The 20,824-nt window shown below is 33.1% G+C and overlaps 3 protein-coding genes and 1 non-coding gene across 4 annotated transcripts; 3 read left to right on the forward strand and 1 right to left on the reverse strand.

Moving 5' to 3' along the window:
- The first annotated feature begins 2,990 nt into the window (after positions 1–2,990).
- On the forward strand, positions 2,991–4,287 carry LOC128194274 (protein ALP1-like). Its single transcript, XM_052869459.1, has 4 exons — positions 2,991–3,314; positions 3,381–3,443; positions 3,536–3,744; positions 3,837–4,287. The coding sequence occupies exons 1-4, from the start codon at positions 2,991–2,993 to the stop codon at positions 4,285–4,287; spliced, it is 1,047 nt and encodes a 348-aa protein (XP_052725419.1).
- A 2,612-nt stretch (positions 4,288–6,899) lies between these two features.
- LOC108320348 (phosphoglycerate mutase-like protein AT74H) lies at positions 6,900–8,909 on the forward strand. The gene is made up of 5 exons (XM_017551736.2): positions 6,900–7,736; positions 7,825–7,944; positions 8,028–8,241; positions 8,318–8,398; positions 8,502–8,909. The coding sequence occupies exons 1-5, from the start codon at positions 7,205–7,207 to the stop codon at positions 8,587–8,589; spliced, it is 1,035 nt and encodes a 344-aa protein (XP_017407225.1). The 5' UTR covers positions 6,900–7,204; the 3' UTR covers positions 8,590–8,909.
- Positions 8,910–9,245: 336 nt separating this feature from the next.
- Positions 9,246–9,318, reverse strand: TRNAA-AGC (transfer RNA alanine (anticodon AGC)). The gene has a single exon. It is a non-coding gene; the product is annotated as a tRNA-Ala (tRNA).
- Positions 9,319–19,806: 10,488 nt separating this feature from the next.
- Positions 19,807–20,526, forward strand: LOC108320352 (brassinosteroid-responsive RING protein 1). The gene has a single exon (XM_017551740.2). It carries the CDS (start codon positions 19,928–19,930, stop codon positions 20,408–20,410), a length of 483 nt encoding a protein of 160 aa, XP_017407229.1. The 5' UTR covers positions 19,807–19,927; the 3' UTR covers positions 20,411–20,526.
- Positions 20,527–20,824: the final 298 nt, after the last annotated feature.

A 20,824-nucleotide genomic window follows, 5' to 3' on the forward strand; every position in this document is an offset into this window, starting at 1 on the left:
TCGAATGAATTTTTTTTCAATAAATCCAACAAAATATTTATCGAATATTGAAGAGGAAACTTATCTTTCACACGTATATATGTATGAACTGAGTTTTCTGCTTCAGCTATAGACTGAAGCAATAATAAGATTAATTCAAAGAAGATATACAAGATTAAGGAATGTGCTTTCACTGTCACTTTTCGCAGAACGTTGCATTTGGATTTCAGAGAAGCTTGTGGTTTCAGATTGGATATATGTGGAGCTTGTTTATTCTTAATCCAACTTAATCTTCTAAGGCTTATAATAATCTTTATATTTGTTCTTTTGTGAAATAACTATTATAATTCCAAATTTATGAATTCCATTTTCTTTTGTCTTGAACTCTACTTTAATGCTAAAAGGAAAGGCAACTTGTATAAGAAAAACACTCACTCTATATAATTAACATTTAAAATCAATATGTTGATATGTATACATACATATATAAATCATATTATAATTAAAAATTACAACAACAAAATATTTTCAAATACATAATTTTTTTTATTGGCAATAATTTCTGGAGAGAGTAATTTGAATTTCATACATAAATTATCTTGAATAATTTTTTAATTTGAGTAAATTTCATTAAATTACAGGTGTGGTTGTACAGGTTTTTTGAAAAAGGCTGGGCCTCGGCTTCTCCAAAAAATGTGTTCCTCGTACTTTTCTTCCATCTTTTAGACTGTGTTCACTTTGAGGTGATACACTGTTAAGGAGAGAAAGAGAGCGATGGATTAAAAAAATATCGTGTTCACTTGCGTAGTATTGTGAGCGATGAATCGGAGGTAACAGCGAGATTCACGTACTGTAGCATCACTCTCTTAACTGTGATGATTTGCAAGGAAGAAGGGTGATTTGCCTAATCTGTCCTTTTGTGATTTGTTATTATTCTCATACAATAATAAAATATCAAACCACCATAATACTGTGTATTCACGAGTGCCTGCATGCCAAAAGAACAGTGAAGATTCCTGAAGCTACAGCCATGGTCACACAGTGAAGATTCCTGAGAAGCTACAGCCTTGGTCACGTTGCACAGGAAAGATTCCTGCTCTTGATAATACACAACGCTGCACTACACTGCTGATATAGCTTTTTGACCATGTATTAATATGGTGTATGTATGCTGTATCTGTTTGAACGAGAAGAAGAACTGTCTACTGTTGCGCAAGGGAAAGGTGGCTGGGTGTGAAGAAGAAAAATGAGGTGAGGTTTCTATAGCACTGTGTAATGAAATTTGCAGGAGTAGTGGTGTTTTTGAAGGGAAGGAAATGGCTGCCAGGGGGTGTACACGAAGAAGAAGCTGGGTTACGGGTTGCTGCCAGCGGGTGTAGACGAAGAAGAAGCTGGGTTACGGGTTGGTGCATGGTGTATCTGGTTACTATTTCACAAAAGTGAGAAGCCATATCCGAATATGGTTTTTTGGATTCCCAGGTGCATGTATCCGGATCACTGAAGCTCGTATCCGGTTACAGCCCTTTCTTCAATTTCCATATTTGGTGTATTCGGATCAGTTGCATTTGTATCCAGTTACAACCATCTTCTTCTTCTTCTTCTTCTTCGTTACAGCCATCTTCTTCTTCTTCTTCTTTCGTTACAACCATCTTCTTCTTCTTTCGTTACAGCCATCTTCTTCTTCTTCTTCTTCTTCTTCTTCTTTCGCTGCTGCTGCTGCTTCTTCTTCTTCTTCTTTCGCTACTGCTGCTGCTTCTTCTTGGTCCGTTGTTGCTGGTGCTTCTTCCCGGTCCGCTGGTGGTGCTGGTGGTGTTGCTGCTTCTTCCCGGTCCGGTGCTGTGGTGCTTCTTCCCGGTCCGCTGCTGCTGCTGTTGTCGGTCTACTGCTGCAGTTGGGCCATTCTTGTTGTTGTGGCTGAAATGGCATGAAGGTCACCAAGGTGGAGGATGTAGAGGGGAGGATGGACACTGCTGGGACTCTGTGGATGGTGACAAAGTTGACGATGCACAACCAGCCTAACCTAACCTTTGTTTTGTTTGTGTTGTAGGTGAAGGACTTCTGAAGAAAGTGAAGGTACTTGTTGTTTAACTTGTGGAGGTTAAGCTTGTGAAGGTCAAGGTTGGACAACTTCATCCACTTGGTGTATTCGTGGAGTGTGGTGAAGGTTGAAGGAGTTAGCTACTAAAGTTGAAGGAGTTAGTTGAAGTTCCAGTATTACCAAGGTTTATTGAAGGTATATGATGGTTAAGAAAGTTTTTATTCTAGTATTGTATACTATATTCATAAGTTTCTAATCTCGTTGCCATTTTTGTTGTATTAGGGTTCTAATCTCGTTGCCATGTTTGTTGTATCAGGGTGAAGGTTTCAAGTGGACGTGCATTGCAGAGTGAATCTTCATTTTGATAAGTCTTCAAGAGGTATTTTTTAATGTATATTTTAAGTAGTTGTTTATATTAAATATGTAAATATATGAAATGTGTGTTAAATTATATTTTCTTTTATTATAAGTCAGTGTGAAATGTGTGAATATAATGTGTGAATATATGAAAATAATGTTTTAATTTTTTTAATTTGCTGTTTGTAAATAAAGATTGAAGAGAGAAATGTTATTGCTCGTTTATTTATAATAAATAGCCTAATGTTTTTTAATGTGTTATTTAAATATTTTTGTTTTGTTTTTAAGTAATATATGATTGTATTAATGTATATTGTTCATGTATGAATATATGATATATGATATATGAATGTATTAATGTATATTGTTCATGTATGAATATATGATATATGATATATGAATGTATGAATATAGGATTATGTTTAATGAATATATGAATGCATGATGTTAATTATAGTATGATTATTTGTTTAAGTAAATATAGATGGAAGAAGAATTTGACATGTAGTACTTGGACCGTGAAGATATAAATGATGATGTGGTTGATGTTGACTTTAATATAGTCGCAATACTACATCAACACTTACAAATAACCACCTCCCTGGCTGCACTAACAATGTTATGCATTGTTTGTCATGCCTTGAATATATTGAATATGTTCTCGAGTGATCCAAGTAGTGTTAGCAATTTCCTTCCCGACAAAGACCGTCGCAGACAGGAGTTAATGTCGTACCTGGTGCATACTACTCAGTGTCGTGACATTATTCGGATGGGTCCAGAGGCATTTATTAATCTTTGTGACAGATTAAGATCAACTGGGTTAGTTAAAGACGTCATTCGGTCTACAGTGGAGGAACAAGTAGCTCGATTTCTTTATATAGTTGGGCATAATGTCAAGAATCGGAGTGTCGCATTTTTCTTTCATCGATCTGGGGCGACGGTAAGCAAATTCTTTCCCAATGTGTTGGATGCTGTTATAACTCTAGAATCATAATTTTTAACTCAGCCATCAGGAGATGAGGTTCATCCATATGTGTTGAACAACAGTCGATTTTATCCTTACTTCAAGGTAATGATTTCAATGTGTTAGTCAGACTGTGATTTTATGAAAGGATGTTAATGTTATGCAGTTGTATGATGACTTCTTAATTCAATGTTTAGGATTGCTTAGGGGCCATAGATGGTACTCACGTTCGTGTAAGGGTGCCAAGAGAAGATGCTCCAAGATTTCGTGGTAGAAAAGATTGGCCAACTCAAAATGTGTTTGCCGCATGTGACTTTGATATGAAATTCACATACGTTCTAGCTGGGTGGGAAGGCACAGCATCTGATTCTAGAATCTTAAAAAATGCTCTTGATCGAGATGATCCGTTGGTTATCCCCCAAGGTAAGTCTCTTCATTGGAATATAATGATTGGGAATTTATTGTAATTAATCAGTACTGATGTGAACATACCTGTAGGAAAATATATCTCGGCGACGCTGGATTTATGCTGAAAAGTACGGTTATGACACCATATAGAGGCGTCAGATATCACCTTAAAGAATTTTCTCGCAGAGGACCACAAAATGCACGAGAGCTCTTTAACCATCGACATTCATCACTCAGAAATGTTATTGAAAGAACATTTGGTGTATTGAAGAAACGGTTCTCTATCATTGCAAGTGGCACTGAACCACATTATGAATTGGAGACGATGACGGATATTATTTTGGCTTGTTGTATCCTACACAACTTTATCCGTGGAGTTGATAGGGATGACCCATTGCTTAATGAGGTTGATAACGAGTTAAATGAAAGGGAAGAGCAGAATGTGTCATCCTCTCAAGTTCGTGAATATGATTATAGGGTTGGTAGTATTATTAGGGATGCCATAGCGGATCAAATGTGGCGAGATTATCAAAATTCTTAGTTATTGTAATTAATATATTGTTATGACTCTATGATTTGAATATGCCATGTTGTTACTTTTATGTTTAATTGAACTTCACTTCTTACTGGTTTCTCTATCAAATAGGTTTAATATGGACAGGGGTAAGGGTGTTGCGACTGATACCTCTGGTGGTATGAGAGAGTTTTGCAAATGGACTGAGGACATGGATGCAAAACTTTTGCATTCTATGATTGAGGATAATCGTTTGGGGAATAGGATTGATGGTAGTTGGACAACCCAAGCATACAATAACATGGTTCAATTCCTTCATAACGCTGGTTATGTTTATGTTACTAAAGCTAATGTAAAAAATCGTCAAAAGGTATTGAAAGACAGATGGCGGGAGGCTCATGACCTCTTTAGTGGATTGAGTGGCTTTGCTTGGAATAGTGTCACTATGAGATTTGAAGCTGAAGACGAGGTTTGGGCTGACCTAATTCAGGTATTTGTTAAACATTGACTTTTGGTACATTCTTAAAATATATAACTTCAACCACTAAATTTTTCATGTACGTTGTTTCAGTCGAGGCCAGCTGCATCAAAGTGGAGAGTTACCAGCATAAGACATTATGATTTAATGGTGGAGTTGTGGGCTTTTGATCGAGCTACTGGGAGTGGTGTTCGGACCGCTCGTCAAACACGTCGTCGGATTACGCCTCGTGTTAGTGTTGATTTGAATCAGAACATTCAGTACATTCCAGAACAACCTGACTGGACGACATACAAAGACCCAACTCCAGCATCACCTCCTCCATCTGTAGATGAATATAGTCCAGGGAATACTCAATCTGTGCCTTCCGTTCCATCTGGTGGAACTTCATCCTCAAGAGGCTCCAAAAGGAAGGCACCGCTGATCGATGTCGTTGATGCTCACTTTAGTGCATTGAGGAGCAGTCTGGACGGTTTCACTCATGCCCTTACCTCTTCAAATGTGCATCTCGGGGTCATTTCTAATGCAGCCGTAGAACAAGTTTCGACGATGAAAGATAGGAATGAAATATTACGTTCTCAAACAGAAATTCTTCGTCGGACCCCGAACTACACATATACAGAAGCTGACATTTACGATATGCTGAGTGGGATGCAGATATCTGATGAGACTTTGTTGGAGCAATGTTATGACTTCTTATGTGCAAATCCCACATGTGTGAAGAGGTTGATGGGACTTCCACCGCATAAGCGGTGGAATAAATTATGTAAAATGTATTCGGGGGGAAATTGATAGGATGTGTTAGATCACTACTTGTATTAATATTATATTATGACTTCTATTTCTAATGTAATTATGACTCATGATCTAATTATCACTACTTGTGTTAGTAATGTTTATGCTTATGATCTAATTATTTGACATTGGTTGTTATTGTTTATAATATTGAATAATTTGTTTTCATTTATTGTTTTGTTCAAGAAATTGTAAAATGGCGTCATCATCAAGCAAAAGGTCCAGAAAAAGTCGTAAGGGAAAAGAAACCCTGACTGAGTCAGAAGATCCAGCACATATCAGACCATCTCTAGCGGAACAATTAGATCAGCGTCGTTTCTTTACTCATAGCCAGCAGATGGAAAACTATGCAAGTGATTTCTACACGAGGAATATTGTCGCTCCTAAAATAATGAATTTCGAATCATTTGTTGGTTCAGGGTTATTTTTCCAACATAATCTTATTCATCAAGGGGTTGTTGAATTTCTGACACTGCAGGCACCGTTCTATCCCGATTTAATAAAAGTATTTTATTCTAATCTCAAGATTTCTGGGAATGGATATTTGATTAGTGAGGTCCACAAGAGAAGAATCAAATTGAAACCTTTCTCTCGACATGAACCGACAGTTTGCTCAGCTGAATCAAAATGTTAACTTAATTCTTCACCATTTAGATGATTAAGTTTTTCATTATGACATCACTGTATGCAATGAGTTTTTATTTGATGTAATGGATAATTATAACTTCTGTTAATTTTATGCGGTCTACAAAATGAATAAATTTTACTTCCATAACAATTAAATTTATACTTCTTAAAACTAAATTATATCACAAACAAGTACTATATTTAAAAAAAAAATCATTTCAATCAAGTATAATTTAATTATATTTTTTAAATTATTTTTAATAATTATTCCAAATTTTTAACTTTTAATAAACATTTTTACAATTAAATATAACATTAACAAATATAATTTTATATTACTTTAATACCTAGGGACATTTTGGTAATCTTCAATTTCTACCAATTAAACTAATTTTTTAAAATCGTCACATCAATCAAATCCTACACTAATTCTCACAAACTTCAACCCAAAATTCACTCTCAATTACCTTCAAATCCACTCAAATAAACACACAAAAAAATCACCCTCAAATCCCCTCAAATCCACTCAATCACTCTCCCCCGATCACTCTCCCCCAATTACCTCCAACTAAACACACCCTTTTAAAGAAGGCTTCTACGGTGCATTAATCACCAAACATATTTATACCATAAGTTATTGTAGACTGCACATGGTGGGCTAAGCTTTTGGATTATAAGTCTGCATAATAAGATAGGCCCAAAACTCAAAACAAATCCACACAGTACAAAATGCTGATAAGTTTCCCCTTCTCCTAAAACATGGCAACATGGCGCCATAACTATGCTGCCATTTGTCATTCCACAGTGAAGATCCGTTACTCCTCGGACTATGTCTCACTATTCATCATCCGTAACAGCTCACAAACTCTCATCTCCACCGCAAACACTCTTCACACATCTGAGGTTGTTATTGCTTGATACCAATCACATTCATTGGTAGGTGAATACCAAGTTACAGAGCAAAGGAATTCAACAGAAATGAGATGATGTGAGGTTGGAACATTCAATAAATTTACCATCTTCATCACTCACCAGATCGTGAGCATGGCTGTGCTACCTTTCCCATACTCAGCATCTCCCACTCCATCTCTCCACTTGTCTCAACAAAAAGGCCTTAAAACAAAACTAAATTCCAAAACAAGCGCGTTCTCACCAATCCAATGCTGTCACAGCCAGACAGAGCCATTCCTACTGAATGGCCTGGCCAGAGTTTCGGAGAAGATTCCTCTGAGCAACCCTTCTGTTGCAGCTTCCGGCGTGGCTGTTCCACCCAGGCCTCGAAGGATAATCCTTGTTAGGCATGGAGAGAGTGAAGGAAACGTGGATGAGAGCGTCTACACAAGGATACCTGATCCCAAGATATCGCTCACCGAGAAAGGGAGGGCACAAGCCGAGGCATGTGGGAACAGGATAAAACAAATGATTGAGAAAGAACACGGACAGCACTGGCAGGTTTACTTCTACGTGTCGCCATATCGAAGGACCCTTCAAACCTTGCAACACCTCGCTCGTCCCTTTGAACGTTCCAGAATCGCTGGTTTCAGGGAAGAACCTCGCATTCGGGAACAGGATTTTGGTAATATATATTAGCTAAAGTACTCCGTACTTGTGAAATGTGTGTTTTTTCACACTTGAGTTCACTAATTGTTTGTGTGATTCAAAAGGGAATTTTCAAAACAGAGAAAAGATGCGAGTGGAAAAGGCACTTCGGCAGCTTTATGGCCGTTTCTTTTACCGATTTCCAGATGGAGAATCCGCGGCTGATGTGTATGATAGAATCACTGGTAATATTAATACGTATATGTTGTTCGGGAATCAAAGTTATGAAGTTAAGTGCTGATGCAGAGTTTTATACTTGTGGTTGAAGGATTTAGAGAGACGTTGAGAACAGATATTAATATTGGACGGTATCAGCCACCCGAGGAGAGGAAATCAGAGATGAACTTGGTGATCGTGTCTCACGGCCTAACACTTCGAGTGTTTCTCATGAGGTGGTACAAGTGGACGGTTCAACAGTTCGAGGGTCTCAACAACTTGGGCAATGGAAATATGCTTGTCATGGAAAAGGGTCATGGAGGAAGGTAGGTAGATTCATTTTGTTTACTTTATTGAATTAATAATAGGTTATTGAAATCTAAGAGGAATGCGCATGAACAGATATAGCTTACTGATGCATCATGATGAAGAGGAGCTGAGGCGGTTTGGACTGACTGATGAAATGTTGATTGATCAGGAGTGGTAAGAATCATGATCCTTTCACTTTAGCCTTTTCTTTTATGAGAACTACGTCGTTGTTGTTTGATGAACTTGTTGGACTGAGAGGTGTTTGACATGTATGAAGGCATAAAATTGCAAGACCTGCTGATCTGAATTACGATTGTCCAATGGTCAATTCCTTCTTTCCCCACCTCGGTGAAGAAACATGCTAGTATAGTATGAACAAGGAGTTGATCAAGAACTTGCAGCAACTTCAAAGTCAATGCAAAGGCTATAAACCACAGCATGTACAATAAATAGCTCAGTTATGAAAACGAAGAGTAGTGTTGTATCTAGCTAACTAGTAGAAAAGTTTGTACCCAAGAATTTAACAATAGAAAAAGTGAGTATACAATGATCGGGTTACTTTTGGTTAGCACCGTGTTTGGCAATTGTAGGCGAGTATAGATGGTATAACAAATGTTTTGTTGCCTAAGTTGACTCCATTATCTGCGGCATCAGATGCAATTCAAGTAAAAATCATGACTACTCTTTTCCACGAGTCTTTACTCTTGATCTCTGCATAAACCCAGAATCTTTAGTGCATCCATCGTCATTTCCAAAATAACTAAAATCTGATATTGTACGATCGAACACCTTCCTCTTATACACAATCACGGAACTTTGTATTATTTTTTTTCCTGTTGCATTTAGAAACTTATATCGTGGTACCAAACGTGCTTTTTAGTAAGCTTTCAAACAAACAAGACATCCTCGTATGGATGATTGTTTACGAAAAAAGAACCTGTTACAGGGTAGTTCTGCTATATTATCTTCAACATATGAAATGATTATCATAAAAAGGCAAAAAAAATGTACTTCATCAACATGGAGATGCGGGGTATCGATCCCCGTACCTCTCGCATGCTAAGCGAGCGCTCTACCATCTGAGCTACATCCCCTTTTGCTATTGTATTCAAGATTATTCGTTATGATCAATAACACAAGTTTATTTTAATTTTCATGTAGCCATTAACCATGCATGTTAATCTTTTATGTACTGTCATTTTGAGTAAATCACGGGCAAATTACTTTAATTTCTAACCTCACAATTTACAAGACATCAGTTTAATATTTGAATCTAAAATACATATTTCACTCTGGTATTTAACATTAGTGAGTAAATAAAGTAAAATAAAATTAATAAATGTTTCCTTTAACTAATAAAAAATACATAAAGTGAGTCTAAGTTAAATCTAGCCCAGTTTCCAGAAATACTTTTTGTTCTACCCAAATAACCCTCAATACATTATTACCATCAACAAACATGCTTAGTTTTTCCTTGATTTTTTCATCATGGTTTTTTTAATGATGTGTTGATAAATTTTCTTAAAAGTTTTAAGTTCATGTATAGTACAATAAAAAAATTAGTTATTTGTTTTTACTATTTTAATGTATGATTTTCCATATTTGAAATTTTTTATTAATTCAATAATATAATTCACCAAACTAATTATACTGCCATATTTCCTATAAATGAGAGAGTTAAAAAAAACATCATTAATTGAACAAATGGGAGAATTAAAAGAAAATATCAACATATCCTCACGGTGGTAATTACAATCATGTTTTAAAATTAAGGCTAGTTTTCATTTCAAGCACTCTACCATAAGCTACATCCCGATATCATCAAGAAGCACTTTTGAAATTAAACCCAATTAAAAAACTATGGACAAGGGTGGCGGGCATGGGCTTCCCCGTGGAGCGTTGTGGTCTTGGGCTTCCCCGTTGAGCTTTGTGGTCTTGGGCCAAACATGCAGGTCAATCTGTACATTAAATATGCCATAAACTCTAAAATAGTATTTTTTTTTCTTATTATTTTTTTTTCAAGTCCTCCAAGTTATAAGATTGGGGATGGCAACGGCTGGGTGGGACTGCCACACTATTATTCCATTTTTATTTTTAAGTAAAAATTAATTTTCACCTTTATATTTATGAGATATAATTTTTTTGTTTTATATAACTCGTATTTATCTATTTATATTCCAAATATTAATTAAATAATTTTTATAAAATATTTAAAAGCATGATATAATTAGTTATCTAAGTTTAAAAGGATGTGTATTTCTTTTCTTCGTAATCAAATGTTAAAAAAATTATAATAAATATATAAATATTAAATAGAAATATCAAATAATAGATATATTAAGGTCAAATAATTACAGAAAAATAAAAATAATAAATGTTTCTCTTATAAATAAGTTATAAATTTAAATAAAAATAAAAATATAAATCTTTTAAATTATCTAATAAATTAAATATATTTTAATAATTTAAAATGAGAAGTATGAGAATGACAATGGTTTTTATAACAGATATAAAGATACGAATACCTCTTATGCTCTCGTAATTTTTAAATCGAATATTATCAACAATTATACTTATATCCAATAAATAAGAGGATTTCTTGTGGAAACTGATACAAATTGGACATTTGTTATATTTTACAGGAGGGAACAAAAATAAATCATTTTTGTGTAAACAATAACAAATTTTGAAAATTTAAGATTTATCTTTTCATTTGATGAAACCTCGTTAAAAAAATGTATACATACCAAAGAAAGTAAAGTATATATAATATATACCAAGATAATACTATTATATCTTCATTATTGAACAAATCAGAAATCATAATATTCTATCGTACCCATCCACACTGTAGAAAATTTAGATTAATAAATATCATAAAACAGTTGTATAAATATATAATCCTTCTAATCTCTATCTTAAGACATGTTCTAAGAGATTGGTGATAATTTATGTCAAAATATTTAATATAGTTTTATGCAAAATTAAATTAATTTTTGTTTGTCTCTATTCAACACTGTGAATAAGTACAATACTATGAATAAGTACGCATTATTAATAAATAATGGCTGAAATATTGTAAAATAAAATGTATTGATAATAAAGATAAATTTAAGATAAGAAAAATATATATTTTAAATAACGAACAAAGTTAATTGTTAAAATGATGACTTAAATGCTTACTTCGTTTCCAGAGGTGGATTTCTGTTTAGTACGCCGGATTTAAAATTCAAGACATTGGATCCTTATATTATGAGAAATATATGAATAAGGTGCATAAAGAAATAACAAGTTCAACAAATCATCAAAGAAAAAGCTAAACAAAAGATAAAAAAAGCTGAATAGCATAAGAGAAAAGAGAAAAAGGACAATCACATTAGTATCGATTTAACGTTGTTACTGTCAACTTAACGGACAAGACCTTATTCATACTCATAACATAGGGACCCAATGTCTTTATTTTTAAAACCGGGTACTAAAAAGAAATTCACCTCTTATATGAAAACGAAGTAATCATTTAAGCGTAAAAAGATATATTTTGAAAAAAAGAATCCGATTTGTGATTAGGATCTAATAAGAAGAGTGTTGCAGAGTTGATAGAAGATGGTGACATGGGAGACCTTACTGCAGAGGCTGAGAATCAAAAGCAGTTTGAAGTGGCTGAAACAACACCCTATTTTGCCTTTTGTCTTTTCAACCCTTTATGCTATCAAAATCATTCAACCCTATTTTCCCACTTCCAAATGTCTTCAGATGTATATAATATTTATATATATATTTCTCCAAAAACAAAAAATGTACAACATATTTTCCTAATTTTAAAGCTTGACATAGCTAAAGTGATCATGAGAGACATGTTTGTAGTTAAGAAAAAAGATGATAAGAAATATTAAATTAGATGTACTATTTGTAGCAATAGCAATAGATGAGAGTTATTTCTATATGGGGATCGGATGGACGAAGTGGAGCCACGTCATTGTCAGAAGTGGTTGAATGGTTAAGTATTTGAATTTGGTATATTGTAGTGGTCTGAGCTCTCAGATAGATGAAAGTTATGAGCAGAGGCTATATAGCCTTTATTTTTATAGATAGTACCATATATAGCTAAAATCAATAGAAAGGACTTTTTGGGTTAGGTACTTGTTTTTCACTCTATCATCTCACACCACCCTTTTAATTATTCAATCTTATCTTAGTGTGCTAGATCTTACTAGGTCGTAGAATGTCTTATGAACATTTTTCTGCTTCTCTCTTACCTTCTTGTGGTTGCTTCTTAAGTTCATGTTCACCAAAATCTTAACTAGAAGAAAAAAGTCCAACAATATTATTATAAAAGTTAAGACTTCATTTACTAAAATTACTTATTTATTAACTTTATGAAAAATTTGAATACTTGTTTGTTATTAGAAGATTTATAATATGATTAAAAACAATTAAATATTACATAATAATATTTTTGTTAAATATTTATAAATATAATTTTGAGATGTCCAATTCATCAATTTTTTTTACGTTTTTAACTCTGTCGTAGTAATTCTTATAAACAATAGATAAAACAAAATTATATTTTTAAATCGATATGACAAACTTAAAGAATGTTGTTTCGGTAATCAGTTGTCCAATATTCATTTTTCAAGTTTAATTATTGTTCGTCAATACCGATTGCAAGTTTAAAATTAGTTTGATTTTAGAAAAAATAATAATAAATACAATTAAAGAAGAATCTACCACCTTATTTTGTACTTTTATTTATAATTTTTTGTAATTTTTCATTATAATCTAAACTCCACCAACCTTGAAAGATAATTAATTAAAATGATTGTCTACCTTAAATTATTTCTGTTTGATTGTCGAGTTTTTCTGATAAAAATATCGTCTTGATCGAAAAAGTCACCTTGTTGACTGATGGATTAATCGTTCGACCAACTTATTAATCAGAAGATACTATACAAGTGTAATTAAAACGAGATTAAAATAATTATTATGTTTGATTAGTGTTGGAAATATATATTTATAAAAGAAAGAGAGGACAAATGATACGGAGAAAGGAGAAAGTGCATGTATATATACGTGGTCCTTTCCTGCATTAACAGCACAGCAGCTTGCTGGGTGTATTTGGTTTTTGTTTCAAAATTGAAGCATTCTCTGTGCTCCTAAGCAATCATGAAACGTGGTCTCACATGTTAAATTAAGACCGAGGAAAAAGAAAACAGTGACGGCTCATAACCAAGTTGTATAAGATATCCGCAAGTTGTTCTTAATTTTCTCGTAAGTATTATTGGTATTTAAGTGTAAGTTTAAGTCTCACATTAAATAAAAATAAAATAGTGGAATAATATATAAAGATGAAAAACCTATTAATTTATTGTATTAAAGTTTTGATTAAAAAATTATGTCAATTTTTTATATAAATAGTTTAGATATTATTGTTGTTTATGTATTCCATAGAAACCTTCCTCTCTCTATATACCCAACAAATCTTATTTTGAATTGTGATGACTTAAGTGAAGAGGCACAGAAAGATGTGAGTGACAATTTTGCTTCCAACTTCTTACTTTAACTGTAGTGGCAGACAGCTTCTGAAATTAAACTCAAGGTTTTGGCATCAATAACTTAACAATGTCATTAATCACAGGTAAGTCAGAATCAAATTAATAAATACGTACGAACGTAATTAGTGGGAAATTAACTATTAAAGGCTGCTGCTTTTGCTCTTCCTGCAAACTCATCATATGCCTACTGTACTGCCATATGCCACCCTAAGTTTCTAATACAATTTAATTACAGTCAAAACAAGTCAATAATTTAATTAATTTAGTTCTAAATCATCGTGTATTTTTTATTTTTTCAATAATTGTTTGAGACTTATATATTAAAGTAATTCTTAAATCTTTGGCAATGTAAAAGTTCAGTTATTAAAACTAACTCAAAACACTGAAACTTTATATTTTATGTATACTGAATATGTTTATAGTTATGTACATTTAGGTTAAAATGTTATTTTTAGTAAATTACGATTAATTTCCACAAACACAAATATTGTATTATTTTCTTTTCTGGTATTAAAATATATAATTTCACTTATTTAACTGTGATATATAGCACTTGTTAAGATGAGTAATTTATATAACTTTTTTATTTCCTGAAATATATAAACATGAAATTGTATCTTGTCCTTTCATGTTAAAATTTAAAATTTAATTTACTAACGAATAATTTTGAAAATTAAATATCTTCAAATTAATATTTTAACTAGAATACAATTAATTTAACAAGTTTCTTTTACGGTTAATTTATGAAATTATTATTTATCCATTTGATATCCTAATTTCTTCCCATATGTTCTCTCTTCGTCTTCTTTTTTTCTTTCTACACTTTTTGGTGTGTCTTGTTAGTTTCTAATTCTCTATCCTATTTTTTCTTTAACTTTGTGTGGCTTCTCTCTTTGTTTTAATTTTTTTTTTCACTATAGTTTGAGTTTTTTTTTTCTTTCTTGCATTATTTATATATCAAAGTCTAATGCATCAGCCCAATTAAAAGTTACTCAAGGTTATATTTCCATCTCCCACTATATAAATTTCTATTAATGAGAATAAAATTTATGATAAAAAAATCTTTTTAAAATGTTGAGAATAATTAGAAAATAATAAATTTATGTTGATGTACACCGAGAAGCATAAATAAAACTATAAATGTAGATGTAATATGATTCAATATTTCCTTACCTACATCCATAAATACTTGGAACCTTTTTACAAAAACCCTCCAATGCATTTTTATTTAGAGGAACAAACCATTTAAAAAAGTAATTAAGTTGTGTAGTCAACTATCAAATAAACACTTCATTTTTTTACAGTAGTTTTCATTATTCTTTTATTTATACTACTCATGAGACTTTGATAAATGTAATAACCAACAATAAAAATAATATAATTATTAACATGTTGTTTTGAAAAAAAATATAAATAAATAGTCTTGCAATCAATAATTTTTTTCCAATAAGAATTATTTTAGAATTTATAAAGAAATATAAAAATAATAAAAATGATACATATTTTTTAAGTATTAAAGTAAAAACCGTATGCTTTAAATAAATAACAAAATACACCTTAATCTCTTAATTATCTAAGATTTTTTTTAAGAATAAAAAATGAATAATATCTCAAATATGATAATCAACTTTATAAGTATTATTTCAATATATTTAAAGTTATAATATTGAAATTGTTTGTGATGATGTAAAATATGTTCCAAAAATAACTTTCAATCTCATAATCTCAAATGAGAAAACGGAAAAGTGATTTTAAAAGCGATTCCTCTTAAACTTTAACTAAAGAGCTTGGAAAAGAATATATAGATGAGTCATCTTTAATCTCAACTGAACTATGTAAAATTATCATACGTACTAGAACAATTTAGTCATAATAACTCTTATTTAAAAGCAATATATGTATATTTGTAAAAGCGTACATAATATTAAAAAATTTAAAAGAGAATAAAAAAATTGATAATATTATTTATTAACAAAACTTTAACGAGAATATATTTTAATAGAAGATAGGAAGATGATACAATACTTGATATATTGATATTTTGTAAAAGTATTTATACACTTAATTAATCATGAATAATTTAGGAAACAATGTTTTATTAATTCGTAGAAAAAGGAAGGTTCAACATACATACACAATTTCTATATTGGTAAGATATTATGTTTCTTAAAATGAAAAATATGTTATGTGTATATAAATCTATGAGTGGTACTCCCTCCACCACCCCATCTTCTCCCTACACCTCTCCAATTTTTTTTTAAATTCTAAACTTATCCTTTTTACTTTTTACTTTTACCAATTTTACTTTTTATTTTTTAAAACCTTAATCCCAATCCCCTCTCATTTTCACTTCCCTTTTCACTCTCAGGAGCAAGCCCACATCCCCCATTGTCACTTTCTCTTTTTCTCTTAATTTTCACTTTCATTAACACAAAATTTGACAGAAATAGAAGAAGATAAACTGAACTAACTATTTTTTCTTTTATTCACTTTTTATTTTGTACTCAACAAACATACTTCTCTTTATTGCACCACTGTAAGCACAAATGTAATTTTAAGCATATATTTTCAAGTTTGGTTATTTAAAGACAAGGAAATGAAGAAGAAATTTTTAACCGATTATATTATGGAATCATGATACTTCAAAATTCATTAGAAGTTATAAATGTTTTAAATTTATATCATGCACATTTGCTTTTTCTGTCAAATTTTTTTGTTAATGGAAGTGAAAATTAAGAGAAAGAGAGAAAGTAACAATGAATGGTGATGACTTGCTGCGAAATGGAAAGTGAAAATGAAAAGAATTGAGATTAGCGTTTTAGAAAATAAAAAGTAAAATTGGTAAAAGTAAAAAGTAAAAAGGATAAATTTAGAATTTAAAAAAATTGGTGAGGTAGAGGGAGAAATGAGGTGGTGGAGGGAGTATCACTCTAAATCTATTGGAATTTTGTTTGTATTTTAATTATCTTCTTCTTAAACAAAGAATTATGGTTCTTTATCTATCTCCCACAGGTCACCTACTAGAGTTTCACCTTACCGTGGAGGGACATGCTCGTTTGAGCCTCAAAGGTTCAATATACACGTAGATTTCCATATTGGTAAAGATATTATCTGTTTTAAATTAAGTTTTTACGAATTTATTTTTGGTACCACTCCAAAAAGTCTCTTATATCTTATATGTATACGTATATTTTATTTTATGTCCACTTTGTTAGTATCCTATTAAGCAACTATAATGTTAACGTGTATACAACAACAATCCAAAAGCGAATGAGATTGGTGGCGGGTTCCGGTCTTAACCCGGTTACTCAAGAGCTCCACTGCTACTGTTACAGACTCCAAATTAATTCAAACTGGGCGAAAGGTGTGTGTAAAATTAGTGGAAAAATTATGTCAAAAAAGAGTATTTAATTATTTGGCAATTACATATTAACTACTTATGAAAATATTATTGATTAATTTAAAATGTTATTGTTATTATTATTATAAAAAAATTGTTAATTGATAGTATAAATGTGAAACCTTGGTTTTGATAAAATAAGGGAAAAGTAAAGAAAGAGTGAGAAGAAAGAATGAGAGAAGTGTTAGTGAAAGTAAGAGTGTGATTAATTTATTTATGGCATTGAGGAACAATGAATGGGGACCAATAGTGTCTTGGATGCATCAGACAAGATGTCAGAAGAGATTAGGAATAGGGAGTGTTTGGCGTTGCTCATGCCATTGCCTGTCTCTCTGTCTCTCTTGTGCCTCCTCACTCACTGCTGCCCTAACCTAAACTAAACCAAACCAAACTCAACAAAACAAATTCTTCTTCTCTTCTCTTCTTTTCTCTTCTTCTCCTCCATTGCTTCCAGCCCATTCTGCCTCCTTCATGTGCCCATCTCCCTCAATCATATCTCTCTCCCCTACATTATGTTACCAATCAAACACACTTTTTCTAGTTTTTCTCAAAAAATTATATCATGTATGTTTTTCAGTTAAGATCTGTACACTCTTTTACTGGAACAGTATTTAATTTAAATTATTTGCATTTCGCTATAACTCATGAAGGCGGAGAATAATCCTGTTGTGGTTATAATTATGTTATTGAAAATGGCAAAAAGGTAATATTGATGAGTTCACGGGTTTTGCTGGTAAGTGAACTTCCCATCAATCTATTTGTACCTAAAATTTAACGCTACTTGCAATTCTGAAACATGCTTTAATTTGATTACTACTATAGGGGTAGCCTACTTTTATATTGCCCTTCAATTTGATTCTTCGGTACTATTATTTTAGTCTTCTCTAGTACATCTTATTGTTATGTCACAAATTTTTAACTTTTTTCTAATGCAATTGATGAATCACAGTTTTATAAGTTTGCTTGGAGACTGATAGAATAATTGTGTAACTAGAATTTTCATTTGGCAGCAGGAGTTAATGTAAAAAAGTGTCATGTCATGCATTTATCCATGGAGTGGTAGTTGATGGGTATCTTGGGCGTCTTCACGGTCTTCTCTACTCTGGAATAGTCTTCGAACAAAGGGTTTGAATAAAGTACTCTTCTTAGATGTTGTACATTACGTGTGGTTCTGCAGAAAAGCCAAAGTCCAAATTCACATTATGATATTTAAGATGCTACAACTACAAGTTAAAGAAAAGGATAAAGTGATTCGGGACAGAGTTCTTTCCTTTTTGCTAAAAACACGAAAAAATGGTAAATGATTGAATAAAAAGAGAAAGTTTGAGGGATAATCTTTTTGAAAGAGAGAGAGAGAGAGAGAGGCATGTCTCAAAGCATGTCAAATGTTGTTCCTTTACCATTCTTCGGTTGATTCAACTCATCGCCACCACTCTCCATTTTCTTCTCGAGTGGCAAGGCAGATAGCAGTAGTAATGACAAATTTCATCTGTCAGAGGATCGAAATTGACAGTCAAACACTCAGAAGGTTTGATGATCTTATCTGGAAATTAATTACAACTTCCATGTCCTATACTCTGACACCAAATTAATGTGCGCAAGAAGATATTTTAAGTGTAACGATATAGCATCCAAGTCGTTGTTTTCCACAGAAGAACCTTTTTGAAATTTTCTGCTCAAAAAATTAATGCTCCAACGTATTGCCCAATTCAATCAGTGGGGTTTTGAGTCATTAGTTATACACTCCCCAATGCATATGACCAAAGTTGACTGGTTGAGATTACAGAGTAATGTACTCCAAAAAAAATTATAGACAGAAGGCATCGTTCCAAGGTTTTAGGAGAAAATCTTGTTGTCATCATGAACAACGTTTGTTATTGAGATTATGGCAGCTGTGATTCTGTTACTGCTCTGGTCCAGTCATGGTTTTTACAGTAGTTACCAGCCACGATTGAATTTTCACTCGTCTGCCTATATTTTATTTAAGCCGGACTTGTTTATACACAATAATCCCTTTTGAGGACATGTTAAGATATTTGCTGATAAAAAAAGTTCTGAGATATTTAATGACACGTCAATTCATGAGCTAACTCAGTTGTTTCATAAGTAATTACAAGTTCTGACACCGGGATATGACTTCTTTCAAAACTTATCCACACCATAATTTGTTCATTTATTTTGCCAGTTGTTTTGTTTTCCTTCATCTACTGTTTAAATGGACACAAGGGATCTGATTTAAATTGGTGATCTTGTTTAGAACTTATTAGTACCAAAATTTTCGTACCTTTAAAAGAAAAAATCCTGCGAGTATTTTGATTCGAAGTGGGGGAGGAGCAGGAGAACGTGAAATGGAGGGAGTTGGGTGCAGAGAATCGATAAGAATATTTGGTTGCCTGTATTTAGTAGAACAATGATTCAAGGAAGAGAGAGAAGGAGGGATTAAAATAACAGGAGAAACCAACGAATAAGACAGCAGTTAAAGGTAGCATAAAGCACAGTACTGTACATGCTTTTCGGGTCATTACTTTATGATCAAAATATTGTCCCATTTCATCTCATCTCCATGCTCCATGCTCCATGCCTGCCATTTTCAACAAAACCAAACCCCAATTTCGGTATTTCAACGTCAAAATCTCACCCCTCCAATAACCCATCTATTTAACACCTCCATCAAAACCAAACCGTCACCTCTTACTTCTTCCTCAGACCAATATTTTCATCTCCAGATACTTCTGCCTGTGACTCAAAGACATGGGATTTCCAGTGGGGTACACAGAATGGGTGCTACCCAAGGTGCTTCTTCATCTCCTATCCGTATTGGGCCTCATCAGAAAACTCCTCACCCTCCTCTTGTGCTACATGGGCTTCCACGATTTCTTCGAACCCGACATTGCGTGGCCCGAGAGGCTGCCGGAATTGCAGTCGGTGTCGGCGGTGCTGATCCGGGAAATCCTGCCGGTGGTGAAGTTCTCGGAGATGGCGGGGGCGGAGGTGGAGGCGGCGGAGAGTTGCGCGGTGTGTCTGTACGAGTTCGAGGGAGAGGACGAGATCAGACGGTTGACGAACTGCCGCCACATATTCCACAGAGGTTGTCTGGACCGTTGGATGGGGTACGATCAGAGAACGTGTCCCCTCTGTCGGACGCCCTTCATACCCCACCATATGCAAGCTGCCTTCAATGATAGACTGTGGGCTGCTTCAGGAATCCCTCAATTCTACTACAACGATGAATGAAACCGTCACTGTTCCTTTTTCTTTTTCCAACATTTAAGGATGCATGGATGTTAACCCTCTTCTTCGCCATCTTTCTCTTGTATATATTATATACGCAACTTCAAACAAAATCCAAAGCTCATAACTGTTGTTAATTAGATATATCCCTTTTAATTATTTTAGTAGCATTTACCTCCACCAATCCAGTGCTTAGATTTGCGATCTTTTATTGCTAACGAATTCCGGTTTTGATGTATTGCGTACAAGAACTGTATCACACTGCTAGTCGTCTGCTCCTTTATCGGTTTTATCTCCATGGAAATCAGACAAAGCTTGTACCTTTTTCGACTCCAACACATCATTTTAATTTTGAACATAAACATACCATATTACATAAAAGACGACATGGTCGTGTTTTTACTGTCATTGCGACGA

The sequence above is a fragment of the Vigna angularis genome, chromosome 10, assembly GCF_016808095.1.
Source record: "Vigna angularis cultivar LongXiaoDou No.4 chromosome 10, ASM1680809v1, whole genome shotgun sequence".
Lineage (NCBI taxonomy): Eukaryota > Viridiplantae > Streptophyta > Magnoliopsida > Fabales > Fabaceae > Vigna > Vigna angularis.